This window comes from Lithobates pipiens, unplaced genomic scaffold, assembly GCF_037356315.1.
Source record: "Lithobates pipiens isolate NorthernLeopardFrog02 unplaced genomic scaffold, aLitPip1_a1.2 Scaffold_3, whole genome shotgun sequence".
Taxonomy (NCBI): domain Eukaryota; kingdom Metazoa; phylum Chordata; class Amphibia; order Anura; family Ranidae; genus Lithobates; species Lithobates pipiens.
This window is the reverse complement of record NW_027507790.1, coordinates 145,303,136-145,322,128: the sequence shown is the minus strand read 5'-3', so window position 1 is coordinate 145,322,128 and position 18,993 is coordinate 145,303,136. Positions and strand designations below refer to the sequence as shown.

The window sequence follows — 18,993 nt, the reverse complement described above, 5'->3', positions numbered from 1 at the left end:
ATGATAAGAAGGTCTCAAATCGCTTTTCCTACATACCTTGCTTTATAATCTCCTCCTTTCTCCTCTCTCCTCCAGTCTACTCTTTTTGAGCCAATTTCCACCACTCTCCATGCCACCAAAGAACAAATATGGGGGAACCCATATATAGTGTAATACCATTTTGTGTACTTACATTGAGTAGTGACAGAATGTGAGCCTTGTATATGCAAACAGCACCACTGCACCACTGCCCCTATCCAAGATGGGCATGTTCTCCAGACACCGAAAGTGACATCATGGACGTAGCTCTGTCCAACCATTTTGTCTACTGGACGTTCTCAGGAATGGATCATCGAGGACATTCTATAGATGAAACGTGTTGGGTGGGGCTACGTCCTTGAGCAAAAAGTTTGCACATGAGTATTTACTATCAGCACATATATTGCAAAGCCCATTTAGAGTATGTTACCAGGAGAAATATGTATTTATTTACTTATCAGCACAAGGTATGAAAATATAACACAAAGGTTTTATATTTATTTTATTTCTATTACTTCATATTTATTTAGAGCACATAGTACTGGACCTTTTTAAATAATTGTATATACATTATACTGTATAAATCTCCATAGCTTTACAGCTCAAACTAGGAAAGGCGAAGTAGCACAAGGAACATAAGAGGCCCATAATAACATTAAAACAGGAGGAGAGAGCGAAGTGACACACGTGTGGGCTCATCAGTGTACTTTGCCTCCTTTAACTCACTGTCTAATCACAGACTGGAAAAGGTACAAAATCAAACAGAATTACTGCATAAGAAAAAAGTCAGATTGCCAGTCCAGTTCTCCTTGCAGAGCTGTGAAAATTACAGTCCTTTGTCATGTAATACAGCTCTTAAAGAGAAACTGCAGTCTTCTCACATCATTTGTAATAAAAAAACATATTTGCCATTCTGAAGCTTCCCTAACCACTTTGCATATTATTTTATATATATTGTCAGTTTGTACTTGCCAAATATGCTGCAGAAAACTTCCTCCACTAAGTTTGGCTGCAGCCATTTTAACTGTGGGCAGGTGAAGCTGCTCCCTGTTCACTTCCTGGATTTACACAGCACACCTCCAGCTCTGCAGCCCTGCAGCTTTCATTGGCCATCTTCTGACTCACCCTGCCCACCTTCCTGGCAAACTCTCACAGGAGTGAAAGAGAGGCAGCTGTGTATGATGTCATAAGCCCAGGCTAATGTCCAGACAAGAAACAGGAAGTGTGCTGTATAAGGTATTTACTGGCAGAAAAAAAAGTTTTACTATTCAAAGTTAACCACTTGCCGACCAGCCCTGTCATTATACTGTGGCAGGTTGCCACGTTCCCGCGAGCCGCTGTAGCTATACGTTGGCTCCTTTAAGCGGGATAGCTGGTGTGGGTGCCCGCTGCACTGCGGGGTGCCGATGCTTGTGCCCGGCAGTCACGATGACCGCTGGCCCCTAGAAATCACAGGCACGAAAGGCAGAACAGGGACACGTGTGTGTAAACACACGAATCCCTGTTCTGTTCTGAGTTCTAATAGCTAGGAGCAACGATCTGTCATCTCCTATAGTCAGTCCCCGCCCCCTGCATTTAGAACACACAGTCAGGGAACACAGTTAAGTTCTTGATCGCCCCCCAGTGTTTCCCTGCCAGTGGCATTTATGCTGTAATCAGTGCATTTTTATAGCACTGATCGCCGTATAATTGTCAATCGACTCAAAAATGTTTCAAAAGTGTCCGCTGGGTCCGTCAAAATGGCTTGATAAAAATCCCAGATCGTGGCCATTACTAGTAAAAAAAAAAAATAATAATACTAAAAATGCCGTAAATCTATCCCCTATTTTGCAGATGCTATAGTATAACTTTTGTGCAAACCAATCAATATACACTTATTGAGATTTTTATTACCAAAAATATGTAGAAGTATACATTTTGGCCAAACTGAGAAAAAAATTTATTTTTTTAAATTGGGGATATTTATTATAGCAAAAAGTACAAAATATTGTGTTTTTTTCAAAATTGTCGCTGTTTTTTTTGTTTTGTTTATAGCAAAAAGTAAAGACCGCAGAGATGATCAAATACCACCAAAAGAAAGCTCTATTTGTGGGAAAAAAAGATGTAAATTTTGTTTGGGTACAGCATCGCACGACCGGGCAATAGTCAGTTAAAGCGACTTGGTGGGGAATCTCAAAAAATGCTCTGGTCATTGAGCAGCCAAATCTTCCGGGGCTGAAGTGGTTAAAGAGCAGACGATTTAATAGATGAAAAGTTGAAAAAATGGCTGAAGGTCCACTTTAAGCCAGCCATACACAGTTCAAATCTTGGCAGGTTCAGCAGGGATGTATGGGCAGGCTGATTGATCAACTTGGGTATAACCAGTCTGTTGGATTTTTCAAGTGATTATGGCCAGTGGCTATAGCCGTTAGCCATAATCACTGTGTGTTCTCCTGGCAGGGATGGATCCCCCTGCCCATCCCCACCGGGAGAATGAGCTCCGCAGGAATATTTCCCCATCACCAATGACTGTGTTGATCGAGTGATTTTCTTTCCTGCAATCCATGGTTGCAGGATAGAAAATTGCACCGTCTATGGCTGGCTTTTTTTTTTTAAATGAATGAATATGGCTGGCTTTAGATTTGTTGTTTTCAATCGCTGTATGTAGCTGTTTGCCTGGAGTTTAGTTTTGAAGCTAGGCATGCAGAAAAAAGACTGGATTAAATACCAAAGATTTGATTTCTTCACTTTAACATAATTAATCTTAAAATTCTTTTCATATGGGATAATAAAGTGATTATTTTTCCTAAAGAAAAGAAGGCTTGATTTCCAAAATATTTCTTAAAAGGGACCATGGCGGCTGCCACCTGAGGTGTTTTCTGTCAGTTTACTAACTGTGAATAAGCATTCAGGTTTTCTTAGGCCGCGTACACACGGGCGGACTGTTCGCCCAACTTTGTCCGCTGAACAGTGTTTGGGCGGACAGTCCGCTCGTGTGTGGGCTTTCAGCGGACAGTTTCAGCGGACAGTTTGACGAACAAGGTTTTTCGGAATTTCCGAAAAACTGTCCGCTGAAACCTTGTTTCAGCGAACAGTCCGCTCGTGTGTAGGCTTGTTCGTCAAACTAAGTTCTGCGCATGCTCAGAAAGGATTTACACGCCGAAAGTTATAATGCAGTGTATAGGACGTCGTATTTTTCGTCCCGTCGTACGTGCCGTTCACGTCATCGCGCACGGTTTCAGCAAACTGTTCGTCCGTTGTGTGTGGCCATGTCCGTCCATGCTAAGTTTGAGCGGACTGTTTGCCGAAACTGTTTGACGGACAAAGTTGGGCGAACAGTCCCCGCGTGTGTACGCGGCCTTAGAATTTTCTCTGACTTACCCATTCAGTGTACTTGTTCTTGGTCACTCTAAAAGTCAGAAAATTTAATGAATCAACATATTCCAAGCTGACATGTTTCATACTCGTATTCAAAAAATAAGAAGAGTTGTTGGATTCCAGAGTATGTGATTCAATTCCTTTTCTGACTGATTTGCCTGAGTGCAACAAGCCCCATGAGCACCCAGGAGTTTGAAGGCATGCATTGTATACAACACACAGATGTGCATTGAATGTACAAGATTATTTTGCAAAAGTGAAGATCGGTGATGCAGACATCAAGACAAGTAAGAAGCAACAGTGCCCTATTTTGCAGGCACTGCTATATTTATTTCATTTTTATTTAAAGCAACATGGTCACTTGAAATCACTTGAGTGCAATTTTTTTAAGTAAAAACACACAGCGAACTATAGAAAAGTACACACTACTACAAAAAAAAGTTATCTATTAACATCTATAGACATATGTACACTAAGTACTGGCACAACCGGAGCCCATAAGTGTACCTTTACTCTGTTAAGATTGAATATGGAGATTAAATCATCACAGGTGTAGCCCAATTACATTATCATATAGCAGGGAATGCTCCTTAATCATTCAGTTTCATCATTGGGATTGAAAGATGGAGACCATATGCGGAGCAGGGAGCCTATCCAGGGGAGACATACAAATGAACAACAACTACCATGCATGATCGTTTGAAAGAGGACCTGTGATGTAGAATCTGTGATCAAAAAAGCAAGCGGAAGGCAAAGGACTAGTTAAGAGTAATGTCTGTAGGATCCTTGCAGCTGATCTTTTTACCCATTCCTGACTTACCATGATTTGTCTCACACTGGGAGGGATTTACTAAAACTGGTGCACACAGAATGTGGTGCAGCTGTGCACGGTAGCCAATCGGCTTCTAAATTTAGCGGATTGGTTTCTGTACAGAACTGCACCAGATTTTGCACACTTCAGTAAATTACCCCCTTTGCGCCTTTTTAAGGAGGTGTCAAAAAGTAGACAAACGCTGAACATGCATAACATACATGAAACATAAAAGGCCATGTAAAAAAAAAAAAAATGTAATGAAACACATGTAAAGTATGCTAATAGTTACAATGCACAAGTGCAACTGCAACTTTCCATCCAGAATTATGTAGAGGCGAGGAGTAATCAGGACATTTGAAAGGGACAACAGTTTTACGGAAAACCTTGAAACACACATTTTTAATGAAATGCCTACGACAGTTTTTATGATGTACAACTTGGGTGGTCTTATGAACAAGAATTTATAAGCCGTGTTTCCATCCACTGTTCTCTGGACCCTACTTCAAAGCAGCCGTTCTGTTAGTGATAACCATTTAAAGTAAAGTTCAGATGATCAACATGTGTAGGTGAAGTAATGCAATCGTTGTAGATATGACTCAGAGCTAAACTCAAAATTTCTTTCTTCTCTTTGTAAAACCGGAGCTCTCTGCCAGCTTTTCTGGACTCCTCCAGCTCTCGAAGAGCAAGCTGAAGCTCCTGAGATATGATTCCCGGTGTCTCTTCTTCCTTCATGATCCAGTCCAATGCCATGTGGCTTCTCATCCGTTCATCTAATGTGTACTGAGAGTAGTAGGCAATAACCTCCTGTTTTATAAAAACAAAATTGATTACTTAAACACTATGCTGGGTTGTTATTAATATGTAAACAAGGAATGCAATCACAATTCACTGACGTTTTTCCTTAGCCTTTTCCAGTGTACTTTGCAACAGCTCATGTAACATTCTCATTCATTTCCAACAAAAGCAGCGATCTCATCATGTAAAGAATAAATGTCTCTAAACGCCAAGTAATATTTAAAATGGAACTCCAAAGAAAACTTTGTGGGGACCTTTTTTTTGCTATTTCCCCATCCGGAAGATTATCTGCCCCCTCTTGTTTGAAAGACAAGGACATGAAAATTCCCTAAAGTGATGAGGGAAAATTCCACCATTAACAGTTGGTTCCGAAACAAATGTCACCTTTGGAAGATATTTCCTTTACTCCTGGTCGGATAACAGCCATAGAATTTTGAATTTCTCAGCCCTTTCTGTGCTTGTACCAATGGTCAACCATTCCCGACTATTTAAAACGACTTTAGTAAAGAGTACAACTGGTATACCGCTCCAGGTGGCAGTCCTAATGTTGTACCTCCCCTGCACATGAAAAGGTACCAGCTATGCATGCAGTAAACGTGCCAGCGAAAGAATCTGGACAGCCACACTCCAATAAAATCACCTTTCTTGAATAAAAAGACAGTCCATACAGCAAATGGAGATGAGGGGATCAGATATAGGTAACGCATTTCAAACCCTTACTGGTGCTTAGTTATAGCTAGACTAAGCACCAATAAGGGTGGCAAACACGTTATCTATATCTGATCCCTTTACCTCCACTTGCTGTATGCGCTGTCTTTTTATTCAACAAAGGTGATTATATTGGAGTGCGGCTGTCCAGATCCTTTCGCTCATACTTTAGCAAAGACATGACCCTGATATCAGCATAAATTACAAGAAAAATTTATTGCACATAAAGTGACAGCTTTATCAGGTTTAGTTAACAGTGCTGAGTCTCAGAGGATAGGCCTAACAGTATACTAAAAGAGTAGGTTAAGCTGTAAATATGCAGCAAACAATACAGGCAGTAAAAATGCGCAAGCTGTGCAGGGACTCCAACAATAAGGTCACGTCTAAATAGAACTACAATCTAAAGCTTTTTATTAAGCTTTGTGCAGTAAGCAAAATTATGTGTGGTTGGATTAGTGCCTTTGCTGACAGCCCTGCCATCCTAAGCCACAGTTAATATTACCTATACAGAGATCTAACCCCAAAATATAACTCTAATGCAGTGGTCTCCAAATTGTGGCCCTGTGGCCAGATGTGGCCCTTTGTTTCTGTTTATCTGGCCCTTGGGGCACTAGGCCACCAACTGACACCAATGATGGGGCACCATTTCCCCTACTGACACCATCAATGGGACACTATTCTTATAGATACCAACAATGGAGCATTATTCCTCCCATTAAAACCAATGATGGGGCACTGATGCTGAGGCATTTTCTAATCCCACTACCCATAGTCGGGCCCCAGTAAAGCCTGAAGGATAGTAAACTGGCCCTTTAATTAGAAAGTTTGGAGAACCCTGCTCTAATATATAGATAGAAAGTGAGCTGCATATCTCCAAAATGTCAGTTTTTCAATAAAGTATAGTTTTATTTCACCTGAACGAGTCTTGAAAGTGTCTTATTGTTGGGCTAAATGAAGGTATTTTTTTTAGCAATCCCAGAATGTTGCATATTACTGGTGGTTCACAGACATCTAGAGCTAGCATTACAAATCTGAGAGTTTCAACATTGCTTTATTGTATGTCTCAAAGAAAGTGGCAAATTGAATGCATGTTGATAAGCAGTAGCATGCTACTTTAATGGATTGGTACATTTAGAAATAATTGAATCAATATCAGAAGAGGGATCAGGTTCCAGATTGGAAACCCTGCAATCTAATAGGATACAACAAGTGGTCTAGATTGTGTAATGCCAAAGCAGTAAGCACTACATGTAGTGCAGTGATTCATTTTTTTTCTGTGTTTGATGTGTGCTTGAAATGCCTGCTTTGCTTTGCATTGCCCTGCACTCTTTTGTACACAGCATGTCCTATTGAAGTCTGTTTGAACTGCAGGCAAAGCAAGTCAAATGCAGCCTTATCCTTTAAAATACATGCACCTGCATTCAAATGGCAAGGGATGAGTTTGACATCCATCAACATGAGCTCTTATCATTATTTCTGTATATTTACAAAAAATATCTGCAATTATTCTATATACTAAAGAGCAACAGTATTCCCATGTAATAAACTTTCTATAGTTATATGCAGAACATTCTGAAATCCCACAATTTTCTTGGCCATATTCATCAGCTTTGAGGTATCTTTTGCTTGGAAACTACCTTGCACATTTTATCTTTGCTTTATATTCATTATTCTTTATTTGGTTTTGGGAAGATTATCTATTCGCTTTCTTTGGCTACTCCATGAACACGTTAATTGTTGGTTACAACATAAATATAGGTGAATTCTGTTTAGTTAAAGCTGGCAATATGACAATACTGTTAGAGCAGACTATTAGACTTCTGAAACATCTGCATTCTTAATTTGGTCTTTCATGTTCAAATAATAAACAAAGCGAACAGTGAATATATTTTTAGTTACAGATCTAACTGTAGAAAATTGAGACCGTGCCGTCTCCAACACATGGTTTGTGTAGGGCATTCTTCCGCAGCACACATGGAATTTATTTTAGATTTTCAAATAGATCCAAAACAATGGTGATTCAGTGACTGAAACACAGGATATGCTGCAAAGGTTTATTTTATAAATCCAGGACAAGAATAAAATAGCATGCTGAAGTTTCCTTAATTAATTAAGAATGCATGTTCTCAGTTCGATAAATGGTGGCAAGGCTTTGGAGCCAACATCACACACATAAAACACTGTATAAGATAATGTGATGCTGAGCACACGTCAAAACAACAGCCCAAAGTAAATGAAGCCTATTCAGTTCCTCCACTCTTAGTTGGTATACTGTAATCTGAAAGCTATAGATAAACGTAGAGTGCACCTTAGACTTAATTTGTAAATAACAAAACTGGCACAGAGGATTATAAACATATTAATTACAGTCAATCAGGGGAATGACTATGATGGGTTGAATTGTGTAAAATTCTTAAACTTTTCATTCCTTTCCTACAAAGTCTGAACAATAATGGTCTTTAGATATTGGAGTAATGATCATTTGGAGTAGATGCCCAGAAAGTATTGACAGGACAATGCTATTGTGGTATGCTGAGCAGAGAGTTTTAAGCCCAACTCAAGCCAAGCATTGTTACTTAATTTTGGATAGAACAGGGAAGGGATTGTTTCTGTGTTCCTATTGGGTAGATTTCTCACATTTTCAGTCAGAAAATAAATGGCATCTCCCATAATGGATACTCATATGTCTACTCACGGTAAAAAAAATAACTCTCCTTAAACACTGGATATCACCTCAAGCCCCCTCCATTATGGAAGTAAAGAGGGAACTGAAACTACTGTTTTATAAGGAGCAGCTAGAGGTATAGTCCCACAAAACAGGCTCTGAAAAACACTTCTCCCAATGATAGCAGGCATTCATAAATGCGACCTTCACGACTCACAAGAAAATATCCCTACGATCCTTACCTTTATGAGACATGGCACACTACCTACCACAAACCCAATTCCGGGCACACACTCTATCAGAAGAATGAGTGAACACTTCACCTGTAACCAAGTTAAATAGTGGTCTCCAAAGAGAGACAACCACAAACCTCCTGCAGCTCCTCCCTGATATAAGCAAAAAGCAGAATCCAAGCTCACTCAGACAGTCAATCCAAAAGTTTTCTATCACTGTTTTTGTAGCCATATACGTTTTTTCTAGACTTTGTACTAGTTATCATTTAGGACATTGACCCTGGTTTCCCTCCCCTTTCAAATTCCAGAGGGGAGACCAACACAGAGGTCTCACTTCTTCATCCAAGCTTCCTAGGTCTAGCTATCTAGCTTGTTTAAAGCTTTTTCCCTCTCCTGTGATATCCAGTCTCCAGAGCAGGACTGTCATTCTGATCTTCTTCTACCCCCCCCCCCCCCCCACACTATTTTCACTTGTGTCCACTGGTATAGCTGAATTGTAAAGTGTGACTATATATATATTGGTAATAGTGGGATACAGAGCAATTTATCGGTCCTTGAACCTGCGAGTGCTGTGGTGCTTGCTAGTATTCCTGAAGTGTGCATGAAAGATGTTATGTCCTGTGCATTGTACCCCTTAGGTTATCATTTAGGCCCCTTTCACTGAGTCCGCCTCTGTCCACGGGCTCCGCTGAGCCGGTAGATGACAGGTCCCTCTCTGCTCACTGAGCGGGGAGGGGCTTGTCCAGCGCCGCTGGTCTCTATGGAGAGATCGGATGAAAACAGAAAGCATGTCCGTTTTCATCAGACCTCACCCAATTCAATCCAGATGTAGGGCCACCCATCTGCTTTTGGTGGATAGGACCGGGTCGGATGTCAGCTGACATCCGCTGCTCCATAGACCAGCATGGAGCGCCCATTCAGGTCCGCTGTCAAAACTGACAGGCGGACCTGAATGGTCCGTAAGTGTGAAAGGGGCCTTAAGCTTGTCAGTGAAAGAAAGGATATGGACAGAAGTAGATAAATACCCAGGTCTTTTCATAATTGGCCTCAGGCCTTTTTCATCTATTCTGGCGGGTGGTATTTTTAAGAAGAGTCGTTTGGAAATAAATTGTCCATTTACCTTTTGCTCAAGTGGGGTATGAAAAATGTGGGTTTGTGGCTTAATTTGATTTTGTCCCAGAAACAAGTCACACTGAAGCAGAGTATGGTTAACCCTGTGAATACAGCCTATAGAAGAGGCTGTTCAGGCCAACAGTTTACGCAGCGCTTTACAATGTATAGGGGGGGACAACACAATTACGGTACAATACAAAAGGTACAGGAGAGCCCTGCTCATAGAGCTTACATTCTAAAGGGAGGGGGTGGTGGTACAAAAGGTAATAGTTGCATAGAATGATTTGATGCACAGCACCCATCATTCAAACATACACCCACTAATTGCTAGCTAACAATAAGATCTGGAGAAAAATTAATCCACGTAATTGGCCAATATACGACGATCTTCAGATATTGAAAGCAGCCTGATTTTGTGCACATGTGTGTGCAATACCTGCCTAGTTACAATAAACCAAAAGGGAACTGATAAAAAAACGGAGCACTATAAAAACAGTCTGAGGTAGTAGAAAGAATACCCTGATGTTCCAACAGTTAAACAAGAGTATTTTAATAATTCACAAATACAACGTACTCCTGATCCCAGCTCTCAAATGGATGAACTTCACTTACCCTACAGCAGCTGTTATCAATACACATCAAATCTATTAAAATCTAAATGTCTGATTAAAAACGAAACACTAACAGCGCTACCTGTAAATAACGTTGCTCTTTTGAAAAACAACAAATAGGTATGTTTCTATCCTATACCAATGTCTATTACTCTGAGAAAAAAAAAAAATTAAATCAAGTAGTCTATACAAATAAAAAGCATCAATTAATCCATGTCCTTATACTTGCATTTAAATCTATTAGACAGCACCTATGCTCAAAAAGAGTCGTCTTAAAATTGCTGTAAAAATTATATATTACTGTCCATATATACAGAGGAAGTTTAAAGAAAGTTATTTTGAGTAGTGTCCAATCCACCAAAGTTTGTGAGGGTAACAGTTCTGATCTCCTACACCATCAACGTTTCCACCTTGTGCACTCCCCAGTGGATGGCTGCTTACCAAAGGTTATATGCAATCAGGCTTTACTGGGGATATCATTTGTACTGCTCAGTTTGTTCAGACCTCTCATTCCTTCAGATATGGTCAGGTTCTCATCAAAAGGCATGTAAGGATACACATAAAGGCTAATCTTTGTGATGAGTCCCAGGAGGGGCTGGCTGAGTCTGACTGCAATGTTGCGTGGCCATGCTTTGACGCGTTTTGTAATTCTGTTTTCAGAGGGCGTCGGGCTGCTAAGCTCACATGCAGAGACACACACACCGGCTGTGCAGCGTGATAGTCTTCCAGGTGGAAGCTTTGTTCACATCAGCCGTCCGCTAATCACCAGGTGTGTGGAGGCTTGATAATTCCCATAATTTTTCTAAGTCTCCATTACATTAGCTGAACATAAACCAAGTTCATTCATAGGAGTTGAAAGTCAGCTCATCAATAAAGAGTGCTAACAGTATGACCTGTAGTGCTTATTGGGGATCAGTTCAGCCGTCTGTGTAATTCTTAAATCAACTGTTCCCAAGGCAGGCATAGTGGGAGATGAAGGGGTGGCTCGTCTGTGGTGGTCCTTATAAAAACAGGGGCGTCTAGCTGATGCATCAAAATGTGAAGTGTAGGCGCTAAACATATGCTACTGTGATACTCAAGGGAGTTTTACCCAGAAACAACAAAGGAAAAAACACATTAAAAAAAGTGAATAATATACGTGCAAAAAACAGAAATATGTAAGGACCATAAAGTATGTCAATGTGACTGTAACTTATTGGTAAACTATAACCCCAAATCTGAGGATAACATCTTAAAACAAAGAAAAAAATGTATAAACAATCAAGTCCATATATTAGTGAGCGTAGGTGTGTAGATGTGAATTCCAACAAGTTATAGTGAAGGGAAAAAAATCCCAATCTGATGTAACCATAAACAATTCCACCGTCGTGCAACTCCCACCACCTTACGAAGCACAGGCTTACCAGATAAAAATGACCCGGATAGACTTATGTCTAAGGGGTCGACAATAGCTTGTAGTTCCAACTACTGAGGCATTGGATTCAGCATTCCATATTTGCGTGGATCACGGGATGGGTAATCTTTACGATATAGTGGACTATGTGTGGTCACCGTTTTTTAGAGAGACAACTCCGGCATCAGCTCAGACATAGAGGATGGAAGGATAGAGCCAAGATAGTGTGATAACGTTTTTAAAAAAAAATTTTTTAATAAAATATCAAACTCACATTTCCATGGTTGTAAATAGACATGTCACAAGAAATAGGCAGTGGTAGAGTCTTTCCCGACGCGTTTCGACCTATGGATCCCCAGATGATGGTAAGCCTGTGCTTCGTAAGGTGGTGGGAGTTGCACGATGGTGGAATTGTTTATGGTTACATCAGATTGTGATTTTTTTGCCTTCACTATAACTTGTTGGGATTCACATCTGCACACCTACGCTCACTAATATATGGACTTGATTGTTTATACATTTTTTTCTTTGTTTTAAGATGTTATCCTCAGATTTGGGGTTATAGTTTACCAATAAGTTACAGTCACGTTGACATACTTTATGGTCCTTACATATATTTCTGTTTTTTGCACGTATATTATTCACTTTTTTTATGTGTTTTTTCCTTTGTTGTTTCTGGGTAAAACTCCCTTGAGTATCACAGTAGCATATGTTTAGCGCCTACACTTCACATTTTGACGTTTCTATAGCTAAAAAATCCTAGTTTTAGCGTGTTGGCAGCTTTTTTTTTTGTACTGCGCAGTGTTTTTGTTTATATATAGCGTCTAGCTGATGCATTTCATTCGATAAGCGAATTTCATCAGAGCTAGATGTGTGTTGGGTTCCAGTCCACTAAATAGTCAGTTGATTAATCTAATTGGCTAAGCCATGTTCCATTCAGACTGCCCACATTCATCATTTAACCCCTAATATTCAAAAGCAATGTGGAAAACGCTCATCCTGGCATAAACAATATGGAGTATATTAACCCGTGACATAGGTTAAATAACGTAGAAAAATAAAGAAAGATAAATATATACAAACAAATAATAATGAAATAAAGCAATTATAAAATACCCATTGCTAAATAGAAGAGTAAAGTTAATAGTTCATAATTGCTTAAATAGTGAACCAGAAGTCTGAACGGGCCAGTATATCAGTAACTGGATTAGAGTGAAGAGCCCCACAGACAATCCCAAAATAGTCCCTGAAAATAAAAAGGTGTCTACAAGGAATTTACGGACAGGTCACTCTACTCATTGATTGGCTCCTACCAAGTCCAGCCTGACTAGACCTCTGTTTAGAGATGGCATAAATGATAGAGAATGAAACATACTTACTATTATAGGGAACTATTGGGTAATTGAAGAGATAGAAGATGAAAAAAGTATATTAAATTAAAGTATTAAAGTATATTAAATTATTAAAAGTATATTAAATAGAAGGAGAGAGTGGAACCAGACTAAGAGGTATTAAAGGCTGAAAGAACCCGTGTCAGTATAGATGCCTATAGACCGTATTTAGGAGTCCAAAAAAACTCACAAATTGCACTCATTATTTAACCCTAACGGTTGAAGAGCCCTTAGAGGATAAATCCAAATTTTTTCCTTTTGATAAAGTATTTTCTCAAAGTCCCCTCTCCTAAGGGCCAAATTCAGTCTGTAGATTCCCTTAACACGAAGACCACTCGGATCACCCCCATGCACTTTGAGGAAGTGTAATGAGAGTGGTTGTTCATCGTCCTTTTTGAGGATACTTTGGACATGCTCGCTGACCCTGATCCTCTATTTATTCTAGATGAATCTGAATTTAGATAGCATGAGTTTTCAATAACCAGTATATATTTTTATGATTTATAGTATATTAGATGCCCCCTTCAAAAGTCTCCTGTAGAAGCTCAAATGAGCAAATCATCTTAAGAAAGTGGTATTATCCATGCATTGAGTTCTTGTAAACAATTCATACTTGTTTATAAAAATAATTTGTATCTCATGTTTGTCTTTTAAAAAAAAAATTGTTTGTATTAATAAAATTTGTTTTATTTTATTCAATATTATTGAGAATTGGTAAATCTCTAAACCTTTGTTCACAACACCATTAAAGTCAAGAGGTTTATTACCTCAAGCCCCCTATTGTCTGACCCTGAACCTCAATTGCCTTTTCGTCTTGCCCACATATATTTTACCACATGGACAGGTGATCATATAAATCACCCATGTGGTGGAGCAATTGATAAAATCTTTTATCTTAAAATGTTTCTTGCCCTCAGAGTCAGCAAACACATCTGTCCTCTCCACAAATGTACAGATAGAGCAGTTACTACATGCAAAACTGCCCTTCGGAGGGGGTAGGTCCCTTAACCAGTTTCTGCTAAGGGACCTTGTATATTCAGAATGAGACAACATGTCTCGAAAGTTCCGAGATTTACGTGCTGTCATAACGGGACATTCCCCAACGAACCTCCCCAATATTGGTGCATCGGCCAAAATATGCTAATGTCTTGTAAGAACATTTTTCACCTGCTCCCACTGGGAGCCAAATTAGGTAATGATTCTACTGGGGGGTTCAGAGGGGTTTTCCTAATTAGCCTCAGAGATTCTTCAGAAGTTCCTTTCTATTGGTGTTGATGGCCCTTTTCTTAGCTTTTCTAATCGACTTGTGCAGATATCCTCTTTCTCTGAATCTACCATATAACTCATAACCTTCATTACATGTCACAGACAGCGAAAGAGACCAAGGAAAAAATATAAGGGAATTGAGAACCAGCACACAGAGACGATAGACTATACTGACCAACCTACTGTTGATCAGTCCTCTCCTCTGTTGGCTCAAGATATGAAGGTGATTAATTTCACCTACTTCACTCTGAATAAGCATCACATTTCCTTAATTAAATAGGGTGTATCTTTCTCTCCTAAGTCTGAGATGAATGAATTTGACATGTATAAGGACATAAGCCTCTTTCTAAGAAAGGTCATTTTTAAGTACTGGCATAACCAATGTCAGGATACGCAGACTGTGGATCTAAATAACCAGGAGGAACAGGAGGCATTACAGAACTTGGTATCCTTGCTTCAGGAGAATGTAGATTCAGACTCCGATGTGGAGCCTCTTGGGGTTTCAGCCCCCATGAATAGATCTTTCAATCTGACCATCAAATCTCTAAAAATGCCCCCTCTGTCTAAACATAAATGGATAAATTTGTTTCTGGATCAGGTACAAAAGGACCTTACCAAAATAAACTGGAACTGTAGGGGTCCTGATAACCTATATAAAAAAGAGAGACATGCTCTAAAAAAACTTCAAGAGGCTCCTAACTTATTAATTAAAGGTAGCGATAAGGGGGTAATATTGTTCTTATGTCAGGACAACAATACAAACAGGAAGTGATGCGGCAACTATCCGACATGTCCACCTATATGAAATTAACTGAGAACCCTTTTCCCAAGATTGTCCTTAATTTAAATCAAAAACTGCCCTTTCCATTTGAAGCCCACCTGATTACTAAAAAGGAATTAGATTATATGTCGGTTCGTGAGTTCAATACCCCGACATTTTATACTATTCTTAAACTTCACAAGTCCCTAACTAACCCTCCAGGCAGGCCTATAGTCTCTACCATCAAAGGACCCCTGGAAAGGATAGGCAAATATACAGATACCTTGATCAAACAACTAGTCCAGGACCTACCCTCTTATGTTAGAGATACCAGGGATGTCCTGAGTAAACTGCAGGATGTGGTCTGCCCAGAGGGGGCTCTACTTGTGGGGATTGATGTTGAGTCATTATATACATCGATCCCTCACGAATGGGTTTATAATTTTCTAGAAAGAAGTTATCCACTCCTTGAGATCATTATTGAACTACTGGAATTTGTTGACAAATAACTGTTTCCAATTCCTTTTGAACAAAGAAATCCCCCTATATAAATGGGATTATAAGTGACCACCAACTACATGCTTTGGCTACATCCCTTTGCCACATACATGGAAACACTCTGTGACTTGTCAATTAACCACTTACAGACCGGACCATTTTGCTGGTCAAAGACTAGACCACTTTTTGCGATTCGGCACTGCTTCGCTTTAACTGACAATTGCGCGGTCGTGCGGCGTGGCTCCCAAACAAAAATTGACGTCCTTTTTTTCCCACAAATAGAGCTTTCTTTTGGTGGTATTTGATCACCCCTGCGGTTTTTATTTTTTGCGCTATAAACAAAAATAGAGCGACAATTTGGAAAAAAACGCATTCTTTTTTACTTTTTGTTATAATAAATATCCCCCAAAAATATATAAAAAAACATTTTTTTCCATCAGTTTAGGCCGATACGTATTCTTCTACATATTTTTGGTAAAAAAAATCACAATATGCGATTATTGATTGGTTTGCGCAAAAGTTATAGCGTTTACAAAATAGGGATAGTTTTATGGCATTTTTATTAATAATTTTTTATTAGTATTTTTTTTACTAGTAATGGCGGCGATCAGCCATTTTTATTTTGTGACTGCGACATTATGGCGGACACATCGGACATTTTTGACACATTTTTGGGACCATTGTCATTTATACAGTAATCACTGCTATATAAATGCAGTGATTCCTGTGTAAATGACACTGGCAGTGAAGAGGTTAACCAATGGGTGGCAGTGTAGGGGTTAAGTGTTCCTAGGGGTGTGTTACTAACTGTGGGGGGTTGGGCTTTCATTTAGTGAACACTGATCTCTGCTCCAATCACATGGAGCAGAGATCAGCGTCACTAGTTGCTAGGCAGAATGGAGAAATGCTGTTTACACGGCATTTCCTCCATTCAGCCGTCCCGTGAGACGATCGCGGGTATGCCCGCGGCGATCGAGTCTGTGGGACCCACGACCGGACTCGCCGGCGGCGCGCTCACGATGGCAGGGCGGCATTGAAGATTGGACGTACCTGTATGCCAATATGCTTGCCCGTGCCATTCTGCCGACGTACATCGGCGTGCACTGGTCGGGAACCGGTTAATCTATAGGCCGCATTGCCGAGCCCCTGGCTTCAGTCTATTGAGGCTTTTTGCTTATTTTGAGTAAAACCTTTTGTATATGAGAATTGAGGCACCTACAGATTTGTGCAACCCGTTCTTTCTTTACACAGAAGATTGGGAAGGGTGGACCAAAAGGGAAGTAGTCATGGCCAAATACCAGTCTGGGACAAAGCCACACAAACCAATGACAGGCATTTGTATGTAATGGTCCCAATACATCTATCTTTGATTTAATATCTCAGAATTATCAACTTACCACCCAACTTTTTGCTCTTCATCCCTGAGGAAAGTTTTCAGCAACTAGAAATGCGTCGGGTGTGGGGTCATCAGCTTAGAGTATGATTAATATTTATTGTTTTTTTTTTAATGTAATTATGTGTTTATAACATTTTGCTACACCATTGGGACACTGCTTGCTTAGTAATCCCTCTGGTTTTAATGTATTTATGTGTATCTTTTGTTCTGTATTTGTTAATAAAATATTCATGTTTTTGATTTGTGGTGGTCACTTATAATCCCATTTATATAGGGGGATTTTTTTGTTCAAAATGTATCAGGGATGAGACCACCACACTAGAATCTTTTGATCCACTGAGAGCCCCCTTCCCTCTTTCCTTTCCTATTCCTTGGCTCTTATTATCAACTAAATATTTTTACGTTTACTATCTGAGGTGTGACTCTTTAAAAGTCCCATGGGCAAAATGTTTTTTTCTGTGTTGTACATACCAATTCGGGACTGAGACATTACCTCAGCCCTTCTCACATTAGCTCTCATTGTCTGTCTACAGACAATAAAGGAGTCCTTTTTGTGGGAAAATTGCCTTTCATCCAGTTCTTTGTTTGTAATTAAGATGTTTGGACAGATTTTTTTTTTAATTTTTTTTTAAACATAGAAAACAGAGAAGAAAAAACAATATTTGGCTGAAAGTGAAATGCACTCCATGAATATTGAATAATATTGCTGGCTCATTATCTTGGTTTTAGATGGACCATTTTCGCCAGTTGCTTCTAGAGGCCGATGAAGAGGGTATCCCTTTGACTTGTTGCATATAATATGAAGTTGGCATTGGAAGCTATTAAGAGCTCGTTCGCTCTTAAGACTTGGGCGATTTATTCCACCGATTGGAGTAACGGGGGGGGAATTTGCAAGCAATGAGGGTTTTAGTATATACAGGCTGTCAGAAGGGGGTATTTTGGCTTTTGTGACATCCCTCATGCAGCAAAAGTTTTGAAGGAGACATGTAGTGAAAACAAATATCCTTTTTCTTTTGTTTAAAAGGGCTCCCTAATTGCATGTCTTCTTTTTCTGTTAAGCAGGCCATTAAAGGATACAAAAGGGTGACTTTTGTGTCAGATAGCAGGAGACATATTTCTCTGGAAATCCTTTGTGGTTTTAGTGCAGCTATTTTTGCAGTTTGTTCCTCTGCATTTAGGTCTGCATTTATCCTGGCAACTTTTTTGGTACGTTTCATATCTTAGAGCTTGTGCCGGGATCAAAAAAATGGCTGATCAGGTATCCTATATGATCATGTGGCTGTGGAGCAATCAGATGTTAGCATTCTGTTATAGCATTCTAAAACGGATCACTGTGGTAGAGCTTCGTGGGTTACTTTGCATGCTCACAAAAATAAATCCGTGTGCCCGGTAATGGTGGTTTGACAGTTTCAGGCCTACGGTGGTTGGGCATTTATTTTTAAATGTAGCACCTCTGACAAAGTAGCTTGAATTTATTTTTAGAATTACCTCAGACACATGGGTCTAAGCAATTTTAAGTTCTCCTCCCACTCTTTTAGAATAGGCGCAGCTTCAGCGGTGGCCTGGAGGGGTTTGGAGGAGTCGCCCATTAAATAAATGAGGAAGTGGAAGTCAAAATGTTTTAGATTGTATGTGCAACCTAATCTTTTTGTTTCATTTTTCTGACTGACATCGCGCTGTATAGATTCAGGGACACTCATATAAATACTGGGTGCGTAAAAGAGCGGCTCAGCATACTTACTCATTCGCATCCGGAATCCTTTACATTATTTTGGAAAGGTGTGGGAGGCTTCCAGTGGTACCAGTTATATTTTCATTTATCCAGGTTATCTCAGGTTTGGCCCCTGCCTTCCATATTAGTAATTCATCTAGAAGGTAATGATTAAGGTAATATTAGGACGATAGATTTGTTGTTCATGATTAAACGGGATCTCCACCATTTTACAATCACTTCCCCAGGTATGACGATTGTGTT

General features: G+C 39.7%; 1 protein-coding gene across 2 annotated transcripts in view; it reads right to left on the bottom strand.

The window, feature by feature from the left end:
* Positions 1–3,663: 3,663 nt before the first annotated feature.
* The window catches only part of LIX1 (limb and CNS expressed 1), a 237,958-nt gene continuing 222,628 nt past the window's right edge, over positions 3,664–18,993 (bottom strand). For both annotated transcript variants that reach the window (XM_077462348.1, XM_077462347.1), the window contains one exon: positions 3,664–4,993. In XM_077462348.1, coding sequence (XP_077318474.1) covers positions 4,709–4,993 — 285 coding nt within the window. In that variant the 3' untranslated portion in view covers positions 3,664–4,708. The remainder of the gene's footprint in view (positions 4,994–18,993) is intronic.